The following is a 25234-nucleotide window of genomic DNA, read 5'->3' on the forward strand; positions in this document are numbered from 1 at the left end:
GTGCATAAGTTTGATCATGTCATGTTAATATTGTTGATTTCTGGTCCTTTTATCTCTAGTTTATAAAAACAGTTTCATAATTTCTATCCAACACATTCCTAAAAGCATGCATTCTTCCATACAATTATTTTTCTCATATTTAATGATTTAATCTCATATTAAACAGATTTTAATCAGAAATGGGGAAGTTGAAGAGTGGGCCTTTATGGTTCCAAAGGAAGTCTCTCAGAACCTGTTTTCCATTTCAGCAATGCCTACTCCTGGAGAGAAATCCTTAGAAATTAGAAATGTTGATTTATGATGCCAATGGTCAAAATGCTCTTTGGCTTTTCAATTTCTTATTTAGAGTGACTAATAGTTTTTAAAATAATTTTTTGATGTGGATTATTTTAAAAATCTTTATTGAATTTGTTACAATATAGATTGTTTTATGTTTTGGTTTTTTGGCGTGCAGCATGTGGGATCTTAGTTCCTTGATGAGGGATCAAACCCACACCCCTTGCATTGGAAGGTGAAGTCTTAATCACTGGACTGCCAGGGAAATGCCTGGACTAACTAATTCTTAAACATCAAAAGATGCTTGTTGTGATCTAGCATGCCTGAGCATTCAGTGATACAAACAAGACTTCCTAGCAAGCCAGGGACTGGGAGGGACTAAGAACAACAGTACTGATTAACCAGGATATCTCAATATTCCTCCTGCTGACAGGTAACAGGACTCTTTAGTCACTTTGTGAAGCCAATACCAAAGTAGAAAGAGAAGCTCTCTTTATAGAAAAGGCTGAAAACACTATATTAAAAAAAAATCACAGATTTTATTAAGTGCCTTTTTTTTCAAAATCTTCAAAAACAGGGTAGAGGCTCCCCTTTGAAATGAAATAAAATGATATCCAAAGGCCTACAGTTGAGCTAGTGTCCCCCAGGCCATCTGATTTCGTGATTCTGAGATTCTCATATTCAAAGTTACTCTGCTGTTTCAGGTAAAGGAAGACTTGGCTGCACCCAGCATAGTAACTGCACACATAGAAAAGGACTCTTTTGACAGATCACTTTAACAGCCATACTTTGTATCATTTCCCTAAGCTGAATCATATTCGCAGCCCTCCCTCCAGGCAAAGAGGACATGAGAAGTAGCAGGAGACAGAATCTCAGATCACACACTTGCAACGTGGGTGTGAGAAACCGTTTCCAGGGAGAAGATGACAAACATTCTGATGCACCCGAGATATGCATATAAGCAGGGATCCCATCGGGTATTTGTAAGGCTGGCAAGAGCCTCAGAATTTGGTCTCAAGGAAATGAGGCAGGTAAGGAATCTCCCCAAATGTCAATGTGTCTTCTTCCCATCTACAATATGCTGGGCATATTGTATACAGTTTGAACAGTGGCACTTAAAGGGCAGTAGAGAAAACATTGCCCCCATGATTTCTGATACACAATCAAGATGGCAGGGGTTCCTTAACTAGCAAAACTGAAGGAGAGGCAGAGCAACGAGGGCTCACTCACCCACCTTCAGCTCGAATGCAAACGCCCCCACAAAGCGTGATCTCAGGACGTCTGCCCAACTCAACAAAGCCTGGATTTTCTTCCAGTGGTTCCCACACCTAGAAGAGCGTGACACTGAGCTAAGCTCAAAAGGAAAGCTCGGTAAATGTCAATGGAATAAGAAGGGAGTGAAAATCCAGCAACACAGAGTTTAAGTTAAGCAAATCTGGGGGATGGGGAAATGGGATGGGGGGATGGGGGGCAGGATCCTAGACTTCATGGGAATTCTTTCAAAGGCCATGTATATTTGTTTGGAATTATAAATACCATCGATGTAGTTGCATAAACAGTCAAGTGTATTTGCTTGTGTTTTTACCAACTGTGCCAACTATTTCCAGATAATTTCCAAGAGTGATCGTGTACACTATGCTTTTTGTCATCACAAAATTTCTTTTCTTCCCTTCATGCTTGGTTATTTAAAAATCTATCTCTAGCCTGTCCAACCAATATATGTGCATGTAACTACTGTCATTAGTGGTTCCTGTTCCTTCGACTCATCTGCTCCAGCCCTGCTTGGTCTCATTACCCTTCCTGAGAAGCCTACCAGCGCTGCTGTTCCTATGACGCTGCTTCAGGACTAGCATGCTTGGAAATGCTGCCAGGACCTAATAAAGCCAATACCAGATGAGCCCAAGCAGATGAACAGACACTCTACTTTTTCCAAACCTCGGAAAAGGATCCTGTAACTCATTTCACAACTTACTCTCAAGAAATCACGATTAATGTCTGACTGGGGGGAGCCTGGTGGGCTGCCATCTATGGGGTCACACAGAGTTGGACATGACTGAAGTGACTTAGCAGCAGCAGCAGCAGCAGGTGAAGTCCAATTCCCTATAATTAGATCCTCAATGAAGAAAAATCAGCCAGTCATCACACTTTCTTTTCCTTTCCACCTCTCTCCCATCAGCCTCGCTTCATTATTTTGGCAGTTTTGAAGAGAAGATCTAACAAATACACCCCGGGTCGGGGAAGAGTGAACTGCAAGTCCTTCTGATTATTACAAAAGCTGAAGGAAACAGGGTTACTGCCTATTATAATATTGTCATTCTAGAAGTTTCCCAACTGTTAAAAACCCATTTCATTAAAATGTATTATGCACTAAACAGTTATTTTTTTAATTGACTAATTCACAGAGGATCTATACTTTGCTGCTGCATGTTGGAAAATAGAAACAGGCTAGCATTTCTATCAAGGCTAGCAGTGAATCCTTCAACCTAACCCCTAAATTATACAGTCAAGAGTACATGAATAATAGCTTTACGTTCTGTTTTGTTGCAGTCTGTAATGCAGTTATTTTTCTTGGTAGAAGTGCACTGAAGAGATATTGTAATAGTTCAGCCCAGTAAAATTAGCTAAATTAATTGTCAAGCTCTTTTCCTAACTAGTAAATTGCTTATTATATATATATATGTTTGGAGGACAAAAGTTTTATAAAGAAGTGTGTATAACAATGAAAGTTATGACTTACAGTACAATTGTAGAAGTTTTTAAACTTGAGAAATTAAAAAGACCCTATCAGGCAATCATTAAGTCTCTCTTGGATGTGCCAGTAACTTAACGTTACCTTGGTAGCAGGTGATTTTCAAGATTCAAGAAAGTACACATACACAGCCATCAGGTTGTTGGACTGAACATGATAAAGAGTTTGAAAATCACTAAAAACTTTCAGCATGAGTATTTCTAAGGAAACGTGTGTTCTTTTCTTCTGTCACAAGACTAATATTAACGTCCCAGAGAGGGGGACACCCCTTCAGCTGGGGTGCTGCAGTGATAAAGGCAGGGGTTGAAGCTGCATGGGGCCCCAGACAGACAGGCACTGTAAGCAGAAGATAAACTCTCATTGTTATAAGCTACTAAGATTTTCAGGTTGCTATCCCATTGCAATTTAGCCTCAGCTAACTGAATCACACAGGTACAGGTTGGGGATCCTAAAATTTCACCAAGTAAACTAGCCTTCTCTTAATCTCAAACACAGTTTGGAGGTGCACATCTGAGTATCTTAAATGAATTTCCCGGTACTCTGTTCCCTTCCATTCAGCCATTCAACAACACTTGCAGCAGCCACAGCGTGGCCAGCCCCAGGGCGGTGCCTGTGTGTCGGTTCTTATGAGTTAGCGGTAAGCCTGTGGGCAGGACACTGTCTGCTCCTGTATTCTCATCGACCAATGCCAGGCACATACTCCAGGTGCTCTGTAAATGTCTGTTGTTTGTTTACTGTTGAGATATATTTCAAAATGCATTTGTACAAATGCAGAGGCGATAAAAGGGAAGGAGAACTTCCACGTGTCTGGGGAAAGAGAAGTATTATTTGAGCAAACACAAAAGAAGAAGAGGAGTATGGAGTACAAGTTTCTTGGCAGAGGACGCAGCACATGCAAAGGCACAAGTTCCCTTGTCTGCCATTTCAGATTATTTTGCCACCAATGGTACAATTAAAGAATGTTATAATTGCAATGTCACTGATAAGATTCCATGGAGTCCCTGATGTTATCCGACCTCAGTATGGGCTAGAATCCTGGCTGATGTCAGCAGCTGTATAGCAGAGTGCATAAGAGCCTGGGCCACAGAGGTTTGAATCCTGGTTCTGCTACTTGCTAGCTGTGTGATCTGTGCAAATTGCCTTACCTCTCTGTGTTTCATTCCTTTATGCAGAATATGAAAACTATGACAACAATGCTTTATATGGATGCTGTGCAGATTTAATGAGATTCAATGTGTAAAGCACCTAAACTGTTTCTGGAACAGAGTAAGCACTATATGAAGGCGTTGGCTACTGATTGGGTAAGGACAGAGGGCCAGATTACCAGGGAAATAGTCACATCTCTGTCCGTGACTCAGTATTTTCCAGCATTTTTATCAATAACTTGCATAAGAAAATTGAAGTCACTTAGGTTTAAAATTAGAATAACATTTTTCAATGGAAGAAATAACAACTGTGTTCCAGAATCAAGATTCAAAATAATCATAAAAGAATGGAACAAACAGGAAAACAGCAATGGTATGTATTTATATAGATATAAAATTCTTGCACTGAAATTCAGAACATCATTCTTACAGAGAAATGTTAGAAATGAGTATAGGGAGAGACTTCAAGAGTAGCATGTATAAAACAGATGTGGGTCAAGTAAGTTTGATTAATCATAAGCTCTGTATGAGTCAACAGTGTGTTGTTGCTTCCAAAATAATAATAATGCCATGTCAGGCCTCATTAACTGAGTTTTAGTCTCTAGGTTGAACAATGGGGGCAGAAGTGTTTTGCCTTCCTCTGTACAGGCCAGCTCAAAGCAATAGTAAGAACAGCATCACAAGCAGTGAGAACAAGTCTAATCTCCACAGCAACGGCATGTGGAACGGAGGACGCCTTCGGTCTGAGGCTCAAGGACTCGGATTCAGATCCTTACTCTGCTCTTCCCAGGTAGTATGACCTTAAAGGCTGTTTCTTCTTCTGTAAATTCAGATAATATGGTCTACCTTCCTTCCAAGACCATAGTGCTAACCAGGATGAAGTTTTTTTGTGTGTGTGGTTAAAACATACATATACATACATACATATATATATGGGGGCTTCCCAGGTGGCATTAGTGGTAATGAACCTGCCTGTCAATGGAGGAGACATAAAGAGACACGGATTCAATACCTGGGTCAGGAAGATTCCCTGGAGGAGCACATGGCAACCCACTCCAGTATTCTTGCCTGGAGAATCCTGTGGACAGAGGAGCCTGGTGGGCTACAGTCCATAGGGTTGCAAACAGTTGGACATGACTGAGTGACTAACACTTTACTTTATATACACACACACATATATATATATATGTTTTATATATATATACACACAAAATATATATATATACACACACAATCTGCCTGCAACACGGAAGACCTGGGTTCAATCCCTGGATTAGGAAGATCCCCTGGAAGAGGGCATGGCAACCCACTCCACTATTCTTGCCTGAAGAATCCCCATGGAAGGAGGAGCCTGGTGGGCTGCAGTCCATGGGGTCGCAAAGAGTCTGACACTACTGAGTGACTAAGCACATATATACACACATGATAAAATTTGCCATTTGAAGTATAAAATTTAGTGGCATTAATTAAATTGACAATGCTGTACAATCATCACCATTATCTATTTCCAAACAGAAGCTCTGTAACCATTAAGCAATGACTCCCCTTTTCCTCTTCCCCCGAGTCCTTAATAAACTCTAACCTATCCATCTCTACTTATGTTCCTATTCTAGGTATTTTCCTTAAATGAATTATGGACAACTAAAGACATTGGGAAATGGAGTGGGTTGCTTCAGGGGACGTGACATATACTATCACCAAGTTGTTAGAGAATGGAAACTATTAATACCTTCAAAAAAATGGCTAGAGAGTCACTCTGGGTTGTAGTAAATGGCTAGAAGATGTCGCCTAGATTTGATACCCTCTACATGTTCAGTTCAGTTCAGTTGCTCAGTCATGTCTGACTCTTTGTAAGCCCATGGACTGCAGCATGCCAGGCTTTCCTGTCCATCACCAATTCCCAGAGCTTACTCAAACTCATGTCCATTGAGTTGGTGATGCCATCCAACCATCTCATCCTCTGTCATCCCCTTCTCCTCCCACGTTCAATCTTTCCCAGCATCAGGATCTTTTCCAATGAGTCAGTTCTTCACATCAGGTGGCCAAAGTATTGGAGTTTCAGCTTCAGCATCAGTCCCTCCAATTCAGGACTGATTTCCTTTAGGATTGACTGGTTGGATCTCCTTGCAATCCAAGGGACTCAAGACTCTTCAACACCACAGTTCAAAAGCATCAATTCTTCAGTGCTCAGCTTTCTTTATAGTCTAACTTTCACATCCATACATGACTAATGGAAAAAAGCATAGCTTTGACAAGATGGACCTTTATTGACAAAGTAATGTCTTTGCTTTTAATATGCTGTCTAGGTTGGCCATAGCTTTTCTATCAAGGAGAAAGCGCCTTTTAATTTCATGGCTGCAGGCACCATCTGCACTGATTTTGGAGCCCCCCAAAATAAGGTCTCTCACTGTTTCTGCTATTTCCCCATCTATTTGTCATGAAGTGATGGGACTGGATGCCATGATCTTCGTTTTCTGAATGCTGAGTTTTAAGCCAACTTTTTCACTCTCCTCTTTCACTTTCATCAAGAGGGTCTTCAGTTCCTCTTCGCTTTCTGCTCTAAGGGTGATGTCATCTGCATATCTGAGGTTATGGATATTTTTCCTGACAATCTTGATTCCAGCTTGTGCTTCATCCAGCCCAGCATTTCAGCATATAAATTAAATAAGCAGGGTGACAATATACAGCCTTGATGTACTCCTTTCCCAATTTGGAACCAGTCTGTTGTTCCACGTCCAGTTCTAACTGTTGCTTCTTGACCTGCATACAGATTTATCAGGAGGCAGGTCAGGTGATCTGGTATTCCCATCTCTTGAAGAATTTTCCACCATTTGTTGTGATCCACACAGTCAAATGTTCTGGCATAGTCAACAAAGCCGAAGTAGATGTTTTTCTGAAACTCTCTTGCTTTTTCGAAGATCCAGTGGATGTTGGCAATTTGATCTCTGGTTGCTCTGCCTTTTCTAAATCCAGTTTGAACATCTGGAAGTTCACAGTTCATGTACTGTTGAAGCCTGGCTTGGAGAATTTTGAGCATTACTTTGCTGGCATGTGAGTAAGACGAGTGCAACTGTGTGGTAGTCTGAGCATTCTTTGGCATTGCCTTTCTTTGGGATTGGAATGAAAACTGACCTTTTCCAGTCCTGTGGCCACTGCTGAGTTTTCCAGATTTGCAGGCATACTGAGTGTAGCACTTTCACAGCATCATCTTTTGGGATTTGAAATAGCTCAACTGGAATTCCATCACCTCCACTAGCTTTGTTCGTAGTGATGCTTTCTAAGGCCCACTTGACTTCACATTCCAGGATGTCTTGCTCTAGGTGAGTGATCACACCATCATAGTTATCTGCATCATAAAGATCTTTTTTGTATAGTTCTTCTGTGTATTCTTGCCACCTCTTCTTAAGATCTTCTGCTTCTGTTAGTGAGAGGCTTATTCTGCTCCCATTTTGTCCAAGATGAAACTGAGGCAAGAGCTCTTCAGTAAGTAGCCCAAGGTCATCCTCCGAGTCACGAAGAGAGCTATGGATAGAACTCAAGTCTCCTGACGCACAGCCCTGCCCTGCATTCCACCCTCTGACGGCACTGCTCTCTGTGACCTACTTGTCCTTTGGTTCCTGTAGTTTTCCTCCCAAATACCCTCAGGACTTTGTTTAATAGCTGCATAAACTATCTTAAATGAAAAGTGATTTAATAACATCAAATTCTTGACTTTACTGCCATGATGATAAAAACTGTTAGGAGATGAATTTGCAAGCATTAAGAACACTTTGAATAACCATCAGAAAACAGACTCTCAAATTTATATCCTAAGTAATGTATGGCCATTTGGATGTCAGATTTTGGAAGAACACTGAAATGAATTCCATACATATTCTATAGCATGCTAGAGAAGCCACAGAAATCATTGCTTGTTTTTAAAAAAGTACAGGTTTTGTGACCAAACAGAGCTTTCAATTGGAACCAGACACAAATGTACACAGAAAAGAATACAGATTCATTGCGTTAATTTTTAAGACTCAAAAATATATCATTGGACTTAATGTCTAAAAAGAAAGCCATACTCCTTAAAAAAAAAACAACTTTCGAATCAGTCTCTTATTTAATGAAAGATTATAAGAAATATTTTTCAGAGTAAACAGAAAACCAAAGTAAAAAGCTCTATTAAAAATTAAATTTTTGTTAAATAAGTCTAGTATGTAGTAATTCATCCAAAAGTCAATAAAATTTCCCTATATAATTTATTCAAAATATCCTTTTCCACATTTATATGCACATTTCTCCCCATTTGTATCCTAAGGGGTCTACCAGTAAAAATAAGTTTATTTCTTTATTAATTTGTCTTATAAAAAAATGAAAGGAAAGCTTAGAAGCCATTGGAACAATTAAACTCAACCATAAATATATTAAAAAGAAACCTGGCAGATTCTCTGCCAGTTCAGTGGTTAGGACTTAGTTCATTCACTCTGGGGGCCAAAATTCAATCCTCAATAGGGAAACTAGATCCTGCAAGACGAGAAGCATTGCCAAAAATAGAAATCTGGTTTTAGAGCTTCATAAGTCAAAAACAGATGCAAAGACATAGCCAAAATCAACTATAACTGACCAATCATTTTTCACCATATTGGTTATAAATGCATTCAGAGACATATATATAAACATATATTATTACTCTCACATAATAAGAAATCCAGAGGTAGGTGGGCCAGGGCAGGGGCAGCTACTCAATGATGGTGTGGGAGAGCTGACTTTTTCTATCTTTTTTGCTCTATCTTTTATAACATATGCATGCCCACCTTGATTCATATCACCTCAAAGTTGGAATATGGCTTCTGCACTTCTGCCATCAAGCCACTTCTACCAATTCTCTGCCAGGACAAAAGTAGTAGAAACACGAGGGGATGGTGCTTCTATTAGGAAAGCAAAAGTCTTCCCAGAGACCCCTAACTGATGTTGCCTCCAATACCCAGGACAGCAAACCAGAGTCATGCAATCCATCCTCCTCTGAATCTGACTCCCAGTCATGCACAGGTGTATCTCTAAGTCTGTGAGCTCCACTTCCATACAGTCTTATACCCAATCCCTCCTTCACTCCTCCACTAATTCTGCCTTTGCCCAAGCTCTTTTCATCCCTTGTTTAGACTGACTCAATAATTTCCAAATTGTTTAACCTTATATCCTGTCTATCTTCCATGCAGTCACAAGACTGGTCTCCCTAAATCACAAACGTGAGTGTTGCTCCTCCACTGCATACAGAGTAAAGTCTAAAACCTCAGCATGCCACAAAAGCAGAGCACTATCTGACTCACCCTCTTCGAGTTCACCTATCACTTTTCCCCTAAATGTACTCTCCAAGAATATGTTGAGCCTTACATTTCATTCAGTTGTCTATGACATTTCAAATCTTCATGCCTCTGAACATTCTTTATTTTACCCAAAATCTCTTTCCTTCAGTTCAGTTCAGTCACTCGGTCTTATCTAACTCTTTGTGACCCCAGGGACTGCAGCACGCCAGACCTCTCTGTCCAACACCAACTTCCGGAGCTTACTCAAACTCATGTCCATCGAGTCGGTGATGCCATCCAATCATCTCATCCTCTATCATCCCCTTCTTCTCCCACCTTCAACCTTTCCCAGCATCAGGGTCTTTTCAAATGAGTCAGTTCTTCACATCAGGTGGCCAAAGTGTTAGAGTTTCAGCTTCAGCATCAGTCCTTCCAATGAATATTCATGACTGATTTCCTTTAGGAATATTCAGGACCAATTTCCTCAGCCTTCATTTATCTGGAAAATTCCTACTCATTTATCTGGAAAATTCCTACTCATTTTTTAAGAAAATACAATTCAGAAAATACTCATTTTTTAAGAAAACACAATTCAGACTTTCTTCTATGAAGGTTTTTCTCTCTCCACTCCTTTTCTCCATTCAAGTAGGTCTAAGCACTATACTGTGTGTGTGTGTGTGTGTGTGTGTGTGTGTGTGTGTGTGTGTAATTATGGCACTTACCACTGAATAAATTACCTTTCAAGTGTTTGTTTACATGTTGGTCTTTCATAGTACTCAGTGAGTTCCCTGAAGACAGAAATTAAGTCTTATTATATCTGATTACCATCACCTGGTGTAAGGCTAGTCATTAATAAATACTTGAATAAAAGAGTAATAGGGTATGTGTGCTCAGGTGCTCAGTCCTGTCCAACTCTTTGCAATCCCATGGACTGTAGCCCACTGAATTCCTCAGTCCATGGAATTTTCCAGGCAAGAATATTGGAGTGGGTTGCCATTTCCTCCTTCAGGGGATCTTCCTGACCCAGGGATAGAACTCTTGTCTCCTGCAAGTTTCCTACACTGGCAGGCAGATTCTTTACCACTGAGCCATGGGGGTAGTTCTAATTCCTAGTTTTTTAAGGAATCTCCATACTGTCTCCATAGTGGCTGTATCAATTTACATTCCCATCAACAGTGCAAGAGGGTTTCTGTTTCTCCACATACTCTCCAATATTTATTGCTTATAGATTTTTAAATGATGGCCATTCTGACCAGAGTGAGGTGATACCTCATTGTAATTTTGATTTGCATTCCTCTAGTAATGAGCAATGTTGAGCATCTTTTCACATGTTTGTTTGTCATCTATGGCAGAAACCAATACAATATTGTAAACCAATTATCCGCCAATAAAAAAAAAATTTTTTAAGAGTAATAGACTAAAATGATGGTAATTCAATGGATGAAATCGAGGACACTGGGAAGGGTAATACCATGATAGAAGAGTGATTAGCTATTTTGTGGCAGGAAGATTTTGGACTCCCTAAAACAATATTGTTTATTTCAAGGGAAGGAGGTAGGTATTCACAGAAGTGATTCTTCCAAATAATTGAAGTTTAACCTTTTAAGTTGAATAAAAACCAATAATCTGCATACTAAAATCTGTGTAATGGAGACAGGAAATTAAATATTGAAATGTGTAAATAATAAAAAAAAAAAAAAGAAGAGGAAGAAACTAGAGTCTTCTCTTCCTCCACCACGTGAAGATACAACAAGAAGAGAGTTATTTGCAAACCAGGAAGAGGGCTCTCACCAGACACTATGGAACCTGTCTTGGACTCCTCAGCCTCTAGAACTGTGAGAAATACCAATAAATATTTGTTGTTTAAAAAATATATATATATTAAAATATAATTGGTAACATCTTTCTAAAAGTGCCATTACACATTTCCTTACCTATTAAAGAGAGTATATTGAACCAAATTTAACTTTTTTGATGACTCAGTGTCATCATTATGAAACTCAATTACTGTTGAGGTAGGACACTTTGCTCCTCCACTTAATGGCTCCAGACTGTTAACCATTTGGTTCTTTGTTAATTTTCTTTCTCTTTCACCATTAGGATTTGATCCATCATTTTAAGCTATTGTATTGTACACACCTTCAGAATCAGGGAATTACAAAATCATAAAACTTGAGAACTTAGAGGACTCTTAGAGATCATTTAATCTATGAAATTTTGTAGATAAGAAAACTAAGCCCTAAGTAAGTGAGCATTCCTTTTCTATGACTTTCAAACTGTACTCTAAAGAGCTTTCTATTCAACTTTAGCTCAGATCATTTTGTTCATCTTTGTCTAAAATGCTAAGGACAAATTGAATTTGGAAAATATATATCACAGGACAAACATACTCTGGGTGAACTTAAAAATTAGGATATATTTGTTCAGGATCAGAAGTACAACATATTTATTTTATTTCACAATAGAATTCTTTCCTTGGAGTTATTTTTGTGTGTTCCATCACTTTACTCATTAATCAAATTTCTATTATGTATTCATTCAAGATCTCACTCAGCATCTAATCAGTGAATAATTAGGCTATGCTCTGACTAGTTGTTTCCACCATTGATGTTAGAAATTTAAAGGGCAAGGAAAGAAAAGCATATACATATACCAAGTACTCATTCTTGTGCAGATATGATCATTACCAAAATAAACAAATAAAAAGTAAAATCCTTAAGACAGACCATGTTGTCTCATTTTACAGATAACAAAATCAAGAGCAAGAAGTTCCACAATTTACCCTAGGTCACATAGTTATTAAGTGGTAAAGAAGAAATGTAAACCAGACACCTAAGGCCACATGGTTGCTGCATTAAGGAAGTCATAACCTATCCAAGGAGAAAGAGACATATTCAGCCAACTCTCTAACAGAGAGATAAAAGCAATCATAGCCCTGTAGGAACTCAGAAGAGAGAGGGACTGATTATACCTGAAAAGGTGAGAGAAGTTTACACAGTGGCCTTTGAGGCAAGTCTTAATAGTAACAAAAATAAAAATGGCAAACACTTCCATAGGAATTACTCAGGGTTAGGCATGTGCCATCTCATTGATAACCTCATAATAACCTTATTATTTCTCCCTCTACAAAGGGAATGGGGGCACACATAGGACAGAGTAACATACCACATGTTAGAAAGTGGCTAGTTTCAGCCTCCCTACCACTGTAGTGTGCTAATTCCTACCAAAGGGAAAAGCCGAAGGAAGGAGAGAGAGACAGGGCAAAGGCATGAATGTGTATGTGAAACAGGGCGCCCTCTGAGGTGACTGGCCTAGGTGGAATGAATGTGCAAACTTTTAAATCAGGTCAGGTCACCACTCCCCGTCACTGGCTACTCACTGAGTTTAAGAGAAATGTAAACCCTGCCTATTCTCTCCAGAATCAACACTCACCACTTTCGTCTCCCTAACAGCTCGTCTGTCATGGGGGCCTTTTGGGTCCTAAAACTCACCAAACCTTCTTGCCTCAGAACCTCTGCACACAGTGGTGTCTCATTCTGAAATACTGTTCCCCTTGTTTTTTGCCCACCTAACTCTTGACCATCTTCTGGTCTCCACCTAACTATGATTTATGCATACAGGCCTTTGAAATTCCCCACCTTGTTATAAGATCTCATCGCAGCATCCCTGGCTTTTCCTTCATGGTGTTTACTCCACTTTGCAATTATCTATCTAATGTGACGATAGGCTATAAGCTCCATGAAGGCATGGATCACGTCTGTTTTTCTTTTTCCAGCTTATGGACATGTGAGTAAACAGCAGAAGTTGAACCTGGAATTGGAAGGGCACAGTCTTCATCCAATGAACAATAAGAAGGCAGAAAAATTTAATCAAGGACTGTGACAAAATCAAGTAAGACTTAAATGAAGTACAACAAAACTTAGTGTAGTGTAGATGACTGATGAAAGAAAGGCCAGGCCTAAAAGACCAGTTGAGGGGCACTTCAACAATCTAGATGGAAAACAGTGAGGGCCCCAACTGAGAATGAATTCAAGGCTTCACGGGTGAAGTGGCTGGACCTGTTCATTTGACAATTGCGTGTGGGGGGGGGAGTGGGGCGCGTGGGGGTGTGGGGGTGCACACATGTGCATGTGTAAGCCTACTCTGTGCCCTCTGTGAACTATAATCCACTTAGGACAAAAAAATTAAGTATTAAAAAGTAAACCCGTATAGAAAAACACAATGCTTTCCTTAAGAGGGAAAGTTCAAAAACTAAGGACGGACCACTCTTCCTTGTCTCTATATCCAAAGGGAATTAAGGAATGAGTGCCCATTTTCCAGGGACATGTCCTCGTCAAGGGGAAGCTGGGGAAGGCAAAGATGAGGGAGGAAAATTGAATGGAAAGACTAAGTGAGACTCAGAGATGTTTTCGAGCAACTGAATGGAGATTTCAAAACAAACTTGGTGGGCTTCCCTGGTGGCTCAGTGGTAAAGAATCCACCTGCCAATGCAGGAGACACGGGTTCCATTCCTGGTCCGGGAAGACCCCACATACCTCGGAGCAACTAAGCCTGTGTGCCACAACTACTGAGCCTGTGCTCCAGAGCCCGGGAGCCACACTTACTGAAGCCTGAGCTCTTAGAGTCCGTGCTCCGCAACAGGAGACGCCACTGCAACGAGAAGCCTGCACACTGCCGCTGAAGAGTAGCCCTCAATCGCCGCAACTAGAGAAAACTCCACGCAGCAATGAAGACCCAGCACAGCCAAAAGAGAAAAAACTGTGGAAAGGGGGCATGGAGCCGTGTGGGCTACAGTCCATGGGGTGGCAAAGAGCCGGACATTACTGAGAGGCTTTGAGAGAGAGAGAGAAGTGGGCACTGCTAGGGTTTTGCTGAGAAAAGATAAGCCAAGGAAAGGCTAACAAGAGACAAAAATATATAGGGAAAGTAACTGTGACCTTGCCTATAGTAAAGGGTGTAAAATAAAAATCTACCCATTGTATGCAGATTCGATGCTTCAAGGTTGAAGGAGTCATAGAGCCAAAAGGGTGTATGGGAAGATCATGAATAGAGGCAGCCAGGGGCTGGTTCCACGAGCCCTGGGCATGAAGTCACCACACCATGTTGTGCTTCTTGGGTGGCACAGAAGGAAGGGGTGATTGCATGGGGACCATCCTTCTAGGGCAGGCATGGCTACTGACGGCTGCTCTGGCCACTGCAGATTCTATTCCTTAGTGTAACTCACCTAAATAAGCCTTCAACAATGGAAACCTAAGACTCCAATCATCTTTGTCTTAGATTTTAAAAATAACATCCTTTTCTTGAAAACGGAAACTTCTTGGTAAATTTTCTCCCCAATCCTGCATTTGAGTGAAATCTAAAGGTTACTTTAAATATAAAGTTCACCTTATCAAGAGCATCTGGGAGTCTTTACAGTGAGTCTATTTTTATTGCATATTTTGCGGTAGTAAAAAGAGTACTAAGAGTAGATGGCACCAAGGAGCTGCCATTTTTCACACCTCCAACCGGCACTCTTGTTTCCTCTTGCAAATGTCATGATAAAAGAGCCAAACTTCAAACTTCTGTTTTCTCGAAGTCACTTAAAATCATGTCTGGAGTGCTTCCGAGTTGTGAGAGACCACCCCTACTTCTGTCTATACCCCAACAATTTGAAAATTGGGCAGTGAGATGATGGATGGGGAGTGGGTATCTGTTCCAAAGAAGGAATGATGAATTTAAATGTACCACTACTGAAGTTGATATACTATAATTGATATACTGTGTTGGCCAAAAAGTTCATTCAGGTTTTTCCATTAGATGTTACAGAAAAACCCCCAAAACTTTTTGGCCAACCCAGCATAATGCAGGGTGAGTTCTTTACAGATAATTCTCAGCATGCCAGGGAATGGTCCTGTTTGATTTCGTACTGAGGATGTTCAGAGTTTGTGCCCTAGCAGAAGGCAGCCCTATTTGGAGGAGGAAGCCTTTAGAAAACTTGGTACCTGAGTGTGGAGTGAGGGCAAGTTACCAAGATGACCAGCAGCTGGGTAGCACAGCCCGTGGGAGGGGGTGCCTCTTGGCTTCCTTTTGCAAGCTCAAGGTCATGCACGTTCAGAAACCAGCTTCGGGTCCAGGGGTTGGGAGCCTAAAGGATCACCTGGTGCAGACTGTGGTGGGTTCAGTATCAAACTGTCTTGACTGCTAGGGCCTATTTCCTGTGGCTGGGCTCCCCGTCTCACTGAAAAACATATCCCCACATCACCTTTGTATTTCATTCCTCCCCTGTTTTCCTCAGGGAGTGTTCCCTTTTTCCGTATTTCCTATGTGTAGTCAATATTTCCTTCTTCCTCAGCAGTTTTAGTCCATACTCCATCTCATTTCTCTGTACCCATTCCTATTTCCCTCTCAATTACTCATCTCCTCCCTCCAATTCTTTTTCCAGTCACGGCAAGCTTCTTGAAAAAGTAGTCTGTACTTGGTAAAGCCTTCACAGGCTCATCTCAGCCTAAGACAAAGTGATTGCAAACCCTTCGCTTTAAGGCAGTGCCTAACCCGTGTTCACAAAGATCACTTACACACTCGGAGCTGCCACAGTTGACGACTTCTCAGCAGTGGGTCCTGATTATTCTTTTCCCCTTAAAACACTCGCCCTTCCAAATCTGTTCACTTTCCCCTCAGCATCTGGCCACTCTCTCTCCATCTCCTCCCCCTCATACCGTCAACACAGAGGATCCCAAGATTCTGCCCACATTCCTCTCCTCACTCCAGCGCGCATTCTTTCCCAGTGCGCATTCTTTCTCTTTGCTTCAACTGTGGCTTGGGTGCCAACGATTCCCAGATCCGTATAACATTGACCCTGACTTCTTGCTCTTGAACTGAAAGTCTGTGCTTCTACCTCTTTCTTTTGGATATTTTGAGACTCTCAAATTCAGCATAGTCAGAGCTAGACTATCCTTTTCTCACACTCAGTCAAATGTGATACCTCCCTTTTCCGCATCACTCACATGGCTGCTAAGTTCTGTTGACTGTGATTCTAAATGTCTTTTCTGATACATCCCTCCATGGGCTACTGCCACTACCGCTACTCTCAAACTGCTTTATTGGGATAAGAAGATGGCTAACAGAAGGAGCTCAGGGAATCAGATGAGCTGGTTTCAAGCTGCATTCTGTTTTTTTCACTTCAAGACTTCAGCTGGAGTCTTTAAGACTCAGTTTTCCCACTTGTCAAGTGGGGCCAGTATTTAGAACTATTATAAGAAATTTAGTGATCTAACCAAAATGTTATTCACAATGATTGGCACAGGTAGCCACTCAGAAATGCTACGTTTTTCACTCAGTACTCTTCTTCCTTCCCCCCCATCTCTGAGCTGGAGCTCCTTGCTTTCAGCCATCTTTCCTCTCCAATACACATTCAACTCTCACACCCCTTACTTTCTATATCAGAGATCTACTCAAGTGAGTCTTTGGTTCAAAAAAAGAAAATCTTTTCACAAATTTTAATTGCCCAAATGACAAAGATCATTCTCCTTAACATGGCATTTACGACCCTTTGGAAATCTAACCCTAAGCTACGTTTCCAGCTTACAAATTCACCACTCCTTGCTATATATAACCTACGCACTGCATGTAACTTATACTGTCAAACTTGTTTTTTTTTATCACAGCCACCCCATCTTCAAGGTCTTCCTCCCTTTCATTTCTAACTGATGAAATCATACTTTGCATGAAATTCTTGCCATCTCTTCTTAATATCTTCTGCTTCTGATAAGTAAACCATTTCTGTCCTTTATTGCGCCTTTACATTGCATAAGCTCTGTTTCCCCCAAGAAAGTCTAATTCCTTGGAAGCAAAGAACCCTCCTTATTATTCTGGCACATTGTGTTCATTGATTCATTCCTTCACCAAACATTTCTTAACTGAGAACCAGCCACTGTGTTAAGTACTAGGGATACAAAGCCAAAGAAGATATGGTCCATACCATTAACCAGTAGGCAATCTGGTTGGGAAGATGGGCATACAAACAATTCCAGTAGAGGGTTATGGGTGAGAGGATAGAGCAATGGTTCTCAATCCTGACCGTATATTAGAATCCTTAGAATTGATTTTTTAAATGTTAATATATAGGTTCAACCACCAAAGATTCTAAGTTAATTCATCTGTGATGCATTTTTTTTTTAAGTTCTTTTGGTATAGTTAGGACAGTGAGGATTGAGAAACAGCTCTAGATAGCACAGAGAGGTATATCTTGTAGCTGGCACTTCTGGATGTTCTACAAACTGCCCCTTTTATGTACCTCCTTCCTCTACATGAATTAGGAGACTCTGCCATATCCATGCCTCAGGTGTAGATCCTACCTGCCTGTTCTTGCTTCCAAGTTTAAGAAAGACAGTCTTGGCAGCAATGTGGAGAATGTCTTGGAGTGGGGCAAAGGGTGAAAGTAGAAGGGCTAGTTAGAAGACTATTGTTGTGTTAATAGTTAGAAGACTATTGTGCTCTCAGATTCATGAGAAATAACATGAATCTGAACTAAAACAGTGGCAGAGGGAAGACACAAAAGAGTTTATACAGGATAAAATCAACAGGATGATAAATATAGGTTATAGAGCATAAAAGAGACAAGTGAGTTAAGAATTACTCAAAGTTTCTAGACTCAGTAAATGAGTAGACTATAGTGCCATTCACTAAGAGGGATTATGGGAAGAAGAGAGAAAGTCTGACTTAAGTGTGGAACACCCAAATCGAGAGGGACAGCAAAGAGCTGAGAATACTCAACATTTGATGAACAAATTACTATGATTAATCTGGGTGGATACTGGAGTATTCTAGTTCAAGGAACTGTTGCTGTATGCTATAACTTGAGTTCTCTCTAGGTCAAGTAAAGTTTTAATGATGGAAACATTTGAAGATATCTGGTCAGAATAGAAAGGGAAAAGAAAGATAAGATTTGATGCAGCCCAAAATGACGATAAATCTGAATGTTGTTCAGTTTGTGATCATTAATCACAAATGATTCGGGAGAACACTCCTAATATACCGTCCTCCGACCTAAAGGCACTCTCTTAGTGTATCCAGAGGGTAAACTCTATGATGCATGATACAAGTTCTCATCTTTTTTGGCTAGCAGGTTCTTTACATGCCCCCATCCTATAGAGTAAGAAGGGGCTACCCTAACTACATGCTAGGAAGAGCCGAGACTATCTGTCTCCATGTTGTATGTTTTGTCAAGTGAGCACAACCTATGATTTATTAATATAATTAGCTACTGAGGCTACAAACAATGTTAATATGCACATGTAAATATTCGCTTACCTTTGAAATTGATTAAAATAGCAAGTAAATGGCTGGGAACCAATCTCATCTTTCCAGTATTGTTGCCAATTCATGACACTTTCCAAGTTCTTCTGATTTTCTCTCTTACAGGGAGGAATATAGGAGCACTAACAAAACAGAACACAGAAAGTAAACCTATTATTCTATAGAATATTGAAATATAGGCTGTTTTTATTAGATAGATGGCATTATGCTTATGGTAAATCTAATTTGACCTACTTAATTTTCAACTTAACCAAATTGGAATTGCTAAACTATATTTCAAATTTTGAATTTGGCGCAATTACAGGAAGTATTCCAATAATAAAGATACAGCCAACAATAACTTTCAGCCATTACACTATAAAGATACTTTATAAACAATTAGTTACAATCTACTAGTGGGTTGAAAGCATAATATGGGCCTGCTGATCAATAAAGGGAGGTAACACAAAAGTTGATTTTTATCCCCAGTCTCCAGCGGACTTTGACATTTTCCTCTTCTACTTTTAACTAACAAAGCAAGCACACAGCTCTCCTCTGATACTGATCTCAGCCGATGAAACTCGTTTTCTTTTCTTACATGTTCTTGAACAGCAAAATCAAAGGGAAAGTTCATCTCAATTACATAATCAGCGCATTTTGCTAACTGTTGCCCTTTCTAGCCATGCCTCTGACAAAGTAGTTCTCTGTGAAGGGACTTTATTACTTGAAGCAATATACTCAGCAGAGTTAGAAGACTGCTCTTAACCCTAGATGTTAGAATTAACCCTTAGCATTCTAATCCATTTTTTCCATTTCAGTCTTTTATGATGATGATCATGGCGAAGACGATGCCAGTTTACAGCTATTGAATGTTTATTATGCCAGTGAAGTGGAAGTCCCTCAGTCATGTCCAACTCTATATAGTCCATGGAATGCTCCAGGCCAGAATACTGGAGTGGGTGGCCTTTCCCTTTTCCAGGGCATCTTCCCAACCAAGGAATCAAACCCAGGTCTCCCGCATTGCAGGCGGATTCTTCATCAGCTGAGCCACAGGGCAAGTCCTTACTATGCCAGACATGGTAATAAATGTTTAGTAGCCTTTCCGCTACTTCTTACAACAGCCCTATAATGACCCCCACCTTACAGATCAGGAAACTGAGATTTCCGTCAGTTCTATAGCTGCAACTAGAGTCTGGTGACTCATCACATTCCACTCTCGGATGTTGTGTCAAGGTGTTCAGTATTAAGAAGCAGAAAAAAATCCACTAGCTCTATAGAAAAATTTGAGTCACATGATTTTAGAGCATCTACTTTCTCAATGTCTTCTAGCCATTTGGGGGTAAAATACAAACATTTTAGTATGATGTACAAAGCTCTCCATGATCTGGTCCCTGCCTGGTCCTCATTCTCACTCAAGCCTGGGATGTAGTCGTACAGAAGCTTTTGCTCCCAAATCTGCCATGTAGAATCCACAGTATCATGCTTGTCTGTTTTATGTCAGCCTCTCCAATTTGTTGGCAAGCTGGGACAAGGGCTATTATTTTCTCTTCTGTATCTTTAAACCTAGGACTATACCTGGTTAACATGGAAGTTTCAGAAATGTTGGTAAAATTAATTAATAATAACACATGTGGATACATCTTTATTCAAGAAGAGGAAGATATTTTTTTATAGCAGTTAAACATTTTAAAGTATATATAAACACGTTTTAAATTTTATTTCATTTAAATTTTAAATATTTTTATTTAAAATGTTTAAAACTAAATTTTTAATTTTAAAAACTAAATTTTAAATGAATTTTTTAAATATTTTAAAATTTCTTAGATTAAAGTTTAAAGTTTTATTTATTTAAATTTAAAATATTCTTCTATTATATGTAACAAAATTCATGTTGTACAAATATTGTCTCAATGCATATTTACCCTCTGCATATATAGTTTCACTTCTACTAATAACAATAATATATAGCTAGAAAATTCTGCGAAATTACGAATCCTGAGCTCTTCAAAGCAGCAGTTGGGCTTAGAAGCAATGGAGACCGTTAGATAGGGTTTCAGTCTTATCAGTTGCTACATGTTTGGGCCTGAAGTAAATTACTTTTTTTCTGAATTTCATTTTTCCTAATCTGCTAAGTCTCCAAAATAAATTCTAGCTCTATATCTCTGTGATTCTCTCCTTGGAGATACAGCAAGAAGGCAGGACTGCAAACACTGTTGCGTATTTTCTCCAGAAGAGATCCTGCCCACTGGGGAGATGGTCAGGAAGCCTGATGAAACCACCATTCCAGCCAGCAAGGAGGACAAGTGTGGTTAGTCTTTACTTGGAGACATGTATTTTACATTAGGAAAATGTTTATCAAGGGCTTCTTATTTCCTATAATGTGACAGATGTCTCCTTTCCTTCTATTAAAAATTCATTTTCTGTATCATGGTCAACTAGTTTATGAAGTGAGAGTACTTGTGTCAAATGACTATGCTCTTTGTAGGAACAGAAGTTTATAGATCTGGAGGTAGAAGCCATGAGGTGTGAAACTTGAAAAACTCATCAGAGCTCTTTTTGCAACAGGCACGCTCAACACAGGGCTTCCCTAGTGGCTCGGCAATAAAGTATCCACCTGCCAATGCAGGAGATGCAGTTTCGATCCCTGGGTTGGAAAGAGCCCCTGGAGAAGGAAATGGAAACCCACTCAAGTAATCTTACCTGGGAAATCCCATGGACAGAGGAACCTGGTAGGCTACAGTCCATGGGGTTGCAAGAGTCGGACGTGATTTAGCAACAAAACAACTGATACTCAAAACAAGAGGTAAGCTAAACATTTTGGGGAATAATAACCAACAACCAAGTGTAATTAAAGCAGATTTTTAAATTCTGTAATTATCTCAGTTTGAAAACTTTACTATTCACTTTTGGGAGGAGGTGGAAAGAAGTGGATTTAAAAGAAATGTCTCTACTGAATGACAGCTCTGTAGTCTGACCACGAGAATTACAGCTACACATTTCTGAAAAAGTCAGACTAAAACTTTCACTGAGGGCGTAAAGTTTTATATTAGGTATGTTGTGATTTTATGTGGGATAAAAGGAACGTTTATTGCCTCTAGGAGACTTTGAGCTAGTATAGATGGATTTTTGGAAGCAAAGTACTCTCTCACATTGGGGAAAATAAGCTGTGATCAAAATTTAAGTATTTTTTCCAAGGACTGCATTCTTTCCAAAGAGTATCATAGATTAAATAATGAGTTTACAATACTCCAGTAACTTCTAAAGTGCACATCTCCTTGAAAGGAAAATTGGGAAAATTGTTAAAAGGCTAAACTTTAGCGCTCTTAAAAATCATTATTATCTCTTTTGTTATACCTTGATTGTCCATTTAATTGGTCTTTAAAATTTCTATGAAGCCTAACTCAGATTTGCTTTAGATTCTTTCTCAATTTGGTGGATCAGTGTAGATTGTTAGAATTTTAAAATAAGGTATAAGTGAAAATTCAAAGCAGTGTTCCAGAAAAAAGAATTCAAAAATCAGTCATAGAGATTTTCTTTTCTGGGTTGTTCAAATTGTTCAAGGTTTTCCTGGTACCAAATAGCATCCTCATAAATCTCTCTCCTTTGGAGGAGGGGCACAAACAATGTGTGTGTTATCACCATTATCATCACTATCACCAGCATGGTTAACATTTATTGACTATATGTCAAACATTTAATTAATCCAAATCTCATTCAATTCAAATGAGCAAATATTATAATCACCCTCATTTTACAGATGAGGAAACAAAGGGACAGAGGGGTTTCAGAAAACCTTCCTAAGGGCTTCCCTGATAGCTCAGCGGTGAAGAATCCGCTTGCCAATGCAGGAGACACGCGTTCGATCCCTGGCCCAGCGTGCCATGGAGCAGCTAAACCTGCGTGCTGCAACTTCTGAGGCTGTGCTCTAGAGCCCAGGAGCAGCAACTACTGGGCTCCTGCACCTAGAGCCTGTGCTCCACAGCAAGAGAAGCCGCTGAAATGAGAAACCTGCTCACTGCAACTAAAGAATAACACCCACTTGTCACAACTAGGGAAAAGCCTGAGCAGCAACAAAGACCCAGCACAGCCAAAAAAAAAAAATTAAAAATTTAAAAAAAAAATCTTTTCTTAGATTACAATGGTAAATGGAACAGCTGGGATTCAAATTACAGAGAATTCTTTTTTTCCTGAGCTTCTTGAGTCATTTTATTATTTTTAATTTAATTTAAATTTTTTTTTTTTCTTTTGCTGCTTGTGGGGTCTTAGTTCTCTGACCAGGGATTGAACCGGGACCCTCTGCAGTGAGGGTGCAGAGTCTTAACCACTGGACTGCTGAGGAATTCCCTACAGAGAATTCTCAACCACTGCACCACAGTGCCTCACTTTAGGGCTTCCCAGTTTTCCCTTTTTGGAGCCCCCTGATTTAGTGGTCAGGGAGATGGCCCGACTTCCACACCCCTCTCTTGGAGAACTAGTGTAATGTTTTCTTGGGAATGGACTTTGTGAAGTCCTCCTGTGGATTGGCGGGCTGAGGTTGCAGCCCTTTGGTTTCCCGTACATTCTCAGAGAAATGTATTGTAAGTCTTTGCTTGTTCCCTCCTGTCTCAATTTGGCTTCAGGGTTGGTTTTTGGTGCCACAGATGTAATTTCACTTAGGTGAATTTATAGACACAACGTCTTCGGTCATGGAGGACACTGAGCATTCCCTTGGAGAAACTTCTTCATGCTGTTATGACCTTTCCTTGTTTTTCATTTGCAAAGGCTGCATTTCCCAACTTCTAATACCATTATTGCCCAAATAACCTTCACTAGAGGCTGTGTCATTTGCTGCCTAAAATTGCATGAAATCACTCTCTTTAAAAAGTCAGGAGAAAAAGAGGTACATGATAAAATATATTTGTTTAATGCCTATCTTTTAGAAAGGAAATGTGACTTTTGCATTCATGAAGGAAATTGATGGAACTGAATGGGCTATTCTGAGTGTATTAATGTAAAAACTTTCAGGGAGTTTATAAAGGGAAGAAACTATCATCACTTGAAGTGAAATATCTGATTATGTATGCATTATCACTTATTTTACATTATCTTATTTTAGGGCTTATCAAGATTCATAACAGCATTCTTTTTCAGCCTACCACAATGAATTTGTATTTTAATAGAACACTTCTTGAGTGGGTTCTTTGTAATGTGTCTTGAGGATTGCGTTTCAATCCTGTGGGCAGAGTAGGCAAAATTCACTTTCTTCCTTTACTGAGTCACTTTAAAAAAACCACTGCACAAAACACACCATCTACTTAACTAAACACTGGGGGCTGGGTTCTTATGTTAGGCATTACCTAAGAAAGAGAAATGAAGACATTGTTTTGGTTCCAGTTTCTTTCTTGACTTGACTTGGTTAGGGAGGTAATTATTGAAAGACATAATATTGGAATGGGTTTAGTAGATTAAATAATTTCCAAAGTAAATTTGGTTAGAAAATGAATTCTTAAAACATTATCTACTGGAACATAGATTTAATTATATTTAATACCATACTTTCCTATTTTCTGAAATCCCGTAAGACCTCTCTGTGTCAGCTCTGGTGTATAGTTTTAATGACATTTCTGAAAATATAAACATACAATCAGAAAAGCACTTAAAACAAAGGGGGGGAATTCCTTGGGGTCTAGTGGTTAGAATTCATTGCTTTCACTGCCATGGCCCAGGTTCAGTTCCTGGTCAGGGAAATAAGTGTCAGACTTCATTTTTGGGGGCTCCAAAATCACTGCAGATGGTGACTGCAGCCATGAAATTAAAAGACACTTACTCCTTAGAAGAAAAGTTATGACCAACCTAGACAGCATATTCAAAAGCAGAGACATTACTTTGCCGACTAAGGTCCATCTAGTCGAGGCTATGGTTTTTCCAGTAGTCATGTATGGATGTGAGAGTTGGACTGTGAAGAAGGCTGAGCGCCGAAGAATTGATGCTTTTGAACTGTGGTGTTGGAGAAGACTCTTGAGAGTCCCTAGGACTGCAAGGAGATCCAACCAGCCCATTCTGAAGGAGATCTGCCCTGGGATCTCTTTGGAAGGAATGATGCTAAAGCTGAAACTCCAGTACTTTGGCTACCTCATGTGAAGAGTTGACTCATTGGAAAAGACTCTGATGCTGGGAGGGATTGGGGGCAGGAGGAGAAGGGGATGACAGAGGATGAGATGGCTGGATGGCATCACTGATTCGATGGACGTGAGTCTGAGTGAACTCCAGGAGTTGGTGATGGACAGGGAGGCCCGGCGTGCTGTGATTCATGGGGTCACAAAGAGTCGGACACGACTGAGCAACTGAAGTGAACTGAACTGAACTGAACTGAACAGCCAAAAAGAAAAAAAAAAAAAGCTCTGTAGAATAAAAAGTTTAAATGAGTCATTTATAAACCCTACAATATTTCACATGCCTCATGACTTCATTAATTGCTTGCAAACGTGTGCACTGCATGCAAACACAAATTCTTTATGAATGTAGGT

General features: G+C 39.9%; 1 protein-coding gene across 1 annotated transcript in view; it reads right to left on the minus strand.

Moving 5' to 3' along the window:
• Positions 1-25234, minus strand: part of KCNMB4 (potassium calcium-activated channel subfamily M regulatory beta subunit 4) — a 75324-nt gene that overhangs the window by 22937 nt on the left and 27153 nt on the right. Inside the window, exon 2 of the mRNA XM_052640759.1 lies at positions 18744-18871. Coding sequence (XP_052496719.1) covers positions 18744-18871 — 128 coding nt within the window. The remainder of the gene's footprint in view (positions 1-18743; positions 18872-25234) is intronic.

This window comes from Budorcas taxicolor, chromosome 5 (genome assembly GCF_023091745.1).
Source record: "Budorcas taxicolor isolate Tak-1 chromosome 5, Takin1.1, whole genome shotgun sequence".
Classification (NCBI taxonomy): Eukaryota; Metazoa; Chordata; class Mammalia; order Artiodactyla; family Bovidae; genus Budorcas; species Budorcas taxicolor.